Source organism: Canis lupus, chromosome 18, assembly GCF_011100685.1.
Source record: "Canis lupus familiaris isolate Mischka breed German Shepherd chromosome 18, alternate assembly UU_Cfam_GSD_1.0, whole genome shotgun sequence".
Classification (NCBI taxonomy): Eukaryota; Metazoa; Chordata; class Mammalia; order Carnivora; family Canidae; genus Canis; species Canis lupus.
In genome coordinates this window covers 40556052-40562842 of record NC_049239.1, presented here as the reverse complement: position 1 = coordinate 40562842, position 6791 = coordinate 40556052, and the positions used below count along the sequence as shown (strand labels likewise).

Here is a 6791-nt window from a genome sequence, read left to right as displayed (position 1 = left end):
ATTTAGGTTTTCTGCAAAATGGTGGGGATATCATTTTCCTGATATGGTAACTAGGGCCTTCTTTTATTTTATTTTTCATATTAAGTCACTGTAAGCCAGTGAAGCTGATTGTGAAGCCAACAATATTAATGAAATTAGCACTCATGGAAAGTTAACACTCATGGAAACATTTGGCTTTAAGTCAATTTCCAATCATTTTACAAAAAAAAAAAAAATAGAATAAACTTACCAGCTGGAAATAGGTATTTATTCATATCCTCTTTAAATACACCTGAAGTTGGCATATAAACATTCTCGCAAAAATGAGAATGTGTTAATTCTGAGAGGACTCCTACCTGGTGAATCTTGGGGCCCATAAGACTTATCTATACAATGCCTGACCTATAAAAGAAGCTAACATTTTGGGTCTAAATCTTAATAAAGTGTACGTTCCCCTCACAAGTCAAAAGGATGCATTGTCCTTCTGAATCCTCAGGAACTCACCTATTTGATGAGAGAAGCAGCCTTTACTAAACAAAAGATATTAAGATAGGATTGCTATGCTATTTCCTAGATTTCTCTAACATTTTGCTTTGACCTTAGATTTTGTTTTGTTTTGTTTTGCTGTGACCTTAGAAAAGAAACATACCCTCTTAAAGATTTTAACTGATTTGTGTGTATAGGTAAAGTATAATAGCAATATATGTTCAAGGGCAAACTGTTCACATTTTTTTCAGAGTCTTTCACTAGTTTATGCATCTACGTGCAAACTTTTACTATCAATTATGTGCATGTTATGCTACTAGAAAATGTGTGAATGTACACACTGCAATATGGTATTTCTTTCTTACGGAAACACAAAGTGCGATGGAAATGCCGAGACATTTCAGAGTCTCAGCTCAGAAACTGCTTATACCCCTAGCAGTGATCTGCATGAGGCATGTTCTGTATGGAAAGGATAACTCTTGCTTCTCTTTTTATGTCTACAAAAAATGTCATGCCTTTTTGTCACTAACTCCACAAAACTTCTCTTTGACGGAAGCAACCTCTTCCCCGACACCCCCCTCCCCAACCCCCAATCTCCTTTCAAGGGCACTGTGGTGATGGCTGTAAGAAATCTGAGTGTGGAGATGACCTTTGCCCTCTTGGGTTTCGCGGATTACCCAGAGCTTCAGATTCCTCTCTTCCTCTTGTTTCTGATCATGTACATTATCACCGTGGTAGGAAATCTTGGGATGATAGTAATCATCAAGATTAACCCCAAATTTCACACTCCCATGTACTTTTTCCTCAGCCACCTTTCTTTTGTTGATTTTTGTTACTCTTCCATCGTTACTCCCAAGCTGCTTGAGAACCTGGTCATGGAGGATAAAAACATCTTCTACTTTAGCTGCATGTTGCAGTACTTCTTGTCCTGCACTGCTGTGGTGACGGAATCCTTCCTGCTGGCAGTGATGGCCTATGATCGCTTTGTGGCCATTTGCAACCCTCTGCTTTATTCAGTGGTCATGTCGCAGAGGCTCTGTGCCCTGCTGGTGTCTGGGTCGTATCTCTGGGGTATGTTTGGTCCCTTGGTACTCCTCTGCTATGCTCTCCAGCTAAACTTTTCTGGACATAACACAATCAACCATTTTTTCTGTGAATACACAGCTCTCATTGCTGTCTCCAGCTCAGACATACTCATTCCCCACCTGCTGCTTTTGGCTTTGCCACTTTCAATGAGGTGAGTACACTGCTGATCATCCTCACTTCATACACTTTTATATTCGTGACTGTACTAAATATCCATTCTGCCAGTGGGCGTCGCAAAGCCTTCTCCACCTGTGCCTCCCACCTGACTGCCATTACCATCTTCCACGGGACCATCCTTTCCCTCTACTGTGTGCCCAACTCCAAAAACTCCAGGCAAACTGTCAAAGTGGCCTCTGTATTTTATACAGTGGTCAACCCTATGCTGAACCCTCTGATCTACAGCCTGAGGAATAAAGATGTGAAAGATGCCCTCCGGAAATTAATAGACACAAAAGTCCCATTCCACTGAACGAATCTCAAAAGATGTTTTTAATCCCAATGAACAATGGGGACAGAGCTCTGTAAAACCCTTAGCATATATTTGCATGAGGTTTTTATATATGACTTTGATGTTAATACATTGTGACTTGGTAAGCTCAAATCCCTTGAAAAAGGGGATTCTTCAAAAAGTTAACTCTTTTGATCCATAAAGCCTCTATTTCTTCAAATTGCCTAAAAAGAAACACATAAAATATTACGAAGCCCAATAGTTGGCTCAATGTGGGAGAATAAAGTTATTGAAGGATCATATTAACTCACCATAGGAAGGTCTTGCTGATTTGTTACTGCATATGAATGAGTTCCTTGCCTTTAAAATCATGTGTGTGGTAGTCACTGAAGCATTGTCTTTGCTGGAAGATGAAGATGGATATCCTGATTCTTTTTTGACACCTTCATTCCCTGGTCTCCTGTATTCTATGAATGGATGGTCTTATACTTCAAACAGCTTGTGTTGAGAAGTCTACAGAGCAAAGACAATTATACCTATTATGCAGATAATGACACAGAGTTTCAAGAAACTAGTCTAGAAATGACTGAATGATCGATCTATGATCAAAGCATCTCAACTCTGTTGACTGTAAATCTGGTCATGATAGACTTTCATGTCCTTTCATGATAGTAAGCTTTCATGATAATAGACTAAGGTGATCAGTCTGAGAGGTCACAGGAGTCTGTGTTGTCTTAGATTATCTGGGATAATCTCTGGAGTCATTTCAATATTCCTACATTATGCTTGGATAGGATTACTCAGAAGGCTGCGTTCCCGGTATTATCAGGTCTGGAAATCTCTACAAGCATAATCTAGTCTAGTTCATATGTATTAGGCCTGGGATGAAGGCAATATATGTTCTACCTGGGAATATTGAGGAATCATTTAAAAATTTCTGTTCTAATATTTATATGAGTGGCTAAACAAGCACAAATATCTGGTAACAAACACTTTAAAAATTAAATTAAATTATAATAGGGGGCAGCCCGAGTGGCTCAGCAGTTTAGCGCCACCTTTAGCTCAAGGCCTGATCCTGAAGTCCCAGGATCCAGTCCCACATCAAGCTCCCTGCATGGAACCTGCTTCTCCCTCTGCCTGTGTCTCTGCCTCTCTCTCTCTCTTTCTCTCTCTCAATCTCTCTCTCTCTTTTTCTCTCTCTGTATCTCTCATGAATAAATAAAATCTCTTAAAAATTATAATAGGAAGGATAACCTTATTTTAAATTTAAAGTTATTGTTATTAAAAACAGTGTCGTATTGGGATAAATAGAGAGCCATATGGGGAAAAAAAGATAAAACTAGATCTTTTCCTTATTTCACACACCAAAAGAGAGTTTTAAAAGCAAGTTTAAAACTTGGAATACATGAATATACACAACTTCTTAACAAAACAACAAAAAAGAGATTAAAATGACAAATGAAAAGCTAAGAAAAAATCACTACTTATGTCACATATAGTAGAGAAAAAAATGACAATCTTACAGGAAAATAAACAATCTATATAAAAGGAATAAAAATAGCCTTTAAACATTTGAAGAGTTTTTCAAGCTGACTCAAAATAATAGAAATACAGATGAAATCTGCCCTGAGCTATCACTTCTCACCTATCAGAATGAAAGAAATACAAAAATTTAATGACTTTTCCTATAAGTGAATGCACAGGGAAATAGACATTTAATGCATTGGGGTCAGGAAGATCACATGTTCTATATGATAGAAGCTCCAACTTATATACGCATTCATCCTCTTTCAAACATTCATGGTTCTAGGAATCATCCCCCAAAATAGAGTAGCAGAAAAGCTAAAAGTAACGTACTCCCTAGCATTATTCATAATAACAATAGACTGGATGCAATCCAACATAATGGTGGTTAAATATCCTATGGGTCCCGGTAAAAAAGTATCTGGTTGTGAAAATGGGAAGAGGAAGGCTTTTATTTATTGCCATAGAGGACTTTTTCCATATTCTCAGTATATTTTCTTAAGTGAATAAAGACAAGATGTAGAAAAGTTTTTTCTGATATGATAACTTGTGTGAAAGAGAAGGAAGGATAAAACAAAAGTTGATAAGGATAGGAAGAGATGAAAGAAAACTCTTCGGAATGTACCTTATAATAGAGCTTTGATTTAGGGGAAATATGACACTGGACATATTTTAAAAGACATACATTTAGGTCAAAAAGTAAAATTAGTTTTAAATTTATTTAAAACTTGAAAATAGATAATAATGAATCTGTTTATAATGTTGGAAACATGATCGATCACACGGTGTAAAACATTTTTTTCTAAAGGGCAGCACTTAGAGTATACCTTCTCATTATGCAATGTTTATTTTAGTATAAGTAAATATTAAAATGCCATTGAAACTAAAGTTGTCAGCATAAAAGAAAAATTATAGCTCTAAAGTAAAGGTAAATAAAAAACTTTTTCATCTTAATTTGAATTAGAAATCTAGTTCAAAACTATTTTTTTCGCTCTTGTAAATAATATCACTAATAATGACAACCCAGTAGCAATGAATACCCAAATTTTCTCTGAAAGGAAATATTTGCTTTCTAAATAGAACTGGAGTTTTTTGACAAAAGCTGATCTGAAGTCTGAGGTAGAGAGTTAATGAACCTTGAGCAACTTGATTTTCCAGAAAGAAAGAACACTATTAACAGCTAGTTGCGTGATTTCAAAAAGACATAAGGAGGCAATTTGAAATGGATCCAACTAGTTTATAGTTAACATACAAATGAACATTGAGTACAATTAATTTAAAAGCATCAAATATGTTTACGTCTAAAAATTTAAATCTAGATGATTTAAAAAAATAAGTCATTGGTTACTGTTAAAGGTTGCTGGGCATACCAAGGCACTACTCTGAAAATTGGTAAATAAAAGAGATAAATATTTATTCAGCTTTTCTTTTATGAATTGCATTTCAGGGTTAGCTAACAGCTTATGAAGGAAAATTCAGAAAGAATAAAAGCAGAAAATAGGATGGAATTAGAAAATCACTATTTCTGATATTCTAATTAAAAAAAGATCAAGGAAATGACTTCAATAAGTATTAAAATCATTAAGCAAAATGTTGGTGGGAAATGCTAAAATGAAATAATCTAGCTGATGCTACCTGAATTCACAGATCAGCCTGAGGATCACAAGAAGTCAGACAATCAGTTAACATGTGCTTTGCAATTTTTTGCAACATGAGTCATCAGAACCATGTGTGAAGAATTCTTGCCTAAAAGAAGCTAAAAGAGTGACCCAGAACTAATAAGATTTCTTGATGTAACAATAAAGAAGTTGTGGCATATGTGTGTGTGTGTGTGTGTGTGTGTGTGTGTGTGTATAGTGGCAACTACTAAGCCATCAAAAAAAAAGAAATCTTGTCATTTGCATTGACATGATGGAGTCGGAATATATCATGCTAAGTAAAATAAGTCATTCAGAGAAAGACATATATCAAATGATTTCACTAATACGTGGAATTTAAAAAATAAAACAGAAGAACATATGGGAAGGAGGAAAAAAGAGGGAAGCAAACCATGAGATACTTTTAATGATAGAGAACAAAGTAAGGATTAATGGAGGGAGGAGGTGAGGGATGGGCTAGATGGCAATGGGGATTAAGAAAGGCACTTGTTATGATGAGCACTGGGTGTTATATGGAAGTGATGAATCACTAAATTCTACTCCTGAAATGAATATTACACTATATATTAATTAACTAGAATTTAAATGAAAATTTGGGGAAAAAAGAAAGAAAATGTGATGTATATATGAATAATATATAATATATTATATATATGAATATATATATTCATATATATGATACTTATGATATTCATATATATGAATATATATGATTATATGTCATATATATGATACTTATGATATTCATATATATGAATATATATGATATATATGTCATATATATATATATATATGAATCTTTTTGGCAATTAAAGAAGAATGAAATCTTTCCATTTGTTGAGTGTGTATTTGAAAATAAGGTGTACTTGCTGTTTCCTTTGCCCCAAACCTCATACTTTTCCCCAATCTTTGTATGACTTATTCTCTTACTTCATAAGGGTTTATGTCAAATAGCACCTCACCATATTGTCTGACCTCCCTATTTAAGATGATACTTACAATTATATACTTTTAAACATTTATAATTACTGAAAAATGATCATTTATTTATTTGTATGCCCCATTAATAGAAATTTGTTGACAAAGGAATATCCTTTCTCTTTTTCCCCAATATCTAGCTCATCATAAGCTTGTAATAAATGAATAATTATCTCTCCTCAACCACTTTTCCCTGGTTCATGTAGCAAAAAGCAAAATTCACAAAACTGTCACTGCTTTACACTCTTCAGTTTTTCTTCAATGGTATTACTTATTAATTATAGAGAGATCATATATCTTTTGAAAGAAATGCTTTAATGTGACCAATTTCTATATTATTCTTATATCAATAGTGCAACCTTGCATCTCATGTATATGCAAAAAATGCCGAATGGATGGACGTGATAAAACTTTGGCAAAACTATCTGAAAATTTTCTAGAGGAGAATGCTTGAGATATTTTCCATTAGTCAGTAACTTTACCATGCTGTACATAATCTTGAAATTTTCAAGATTTCTGATATAATAAATTTGACTAGAGATAGGTAGTTCAGTGGAGTGGGCATTTGTTTTGGTTTGTTTATGTTTTGTTTTATTTTGACTGCACAGTTTCAATATTATTTCTGAAGCATG

General features: G+C 34.4%; 1 protein-coding gene across 1 annotated transcript; it reads left to right on the top strand.

The window, feature by feature from the left end:
* Positions 1-971: 971 nt before the first annotated feature.
* On the top strand, positions 972-2020 carry OR5D14 (olfactory receptor family 5 subfamily D member 14). Its single transcript, XM_038564481.1, is given in 2 exon segments — positions 972-1683; positions 1686-2020. Coding segments are annotated over 2 exon segments (1047 nt in total).
* The last annotated feature ends 4771 nt before the right edge of the window (positions 2021-6791 follow it).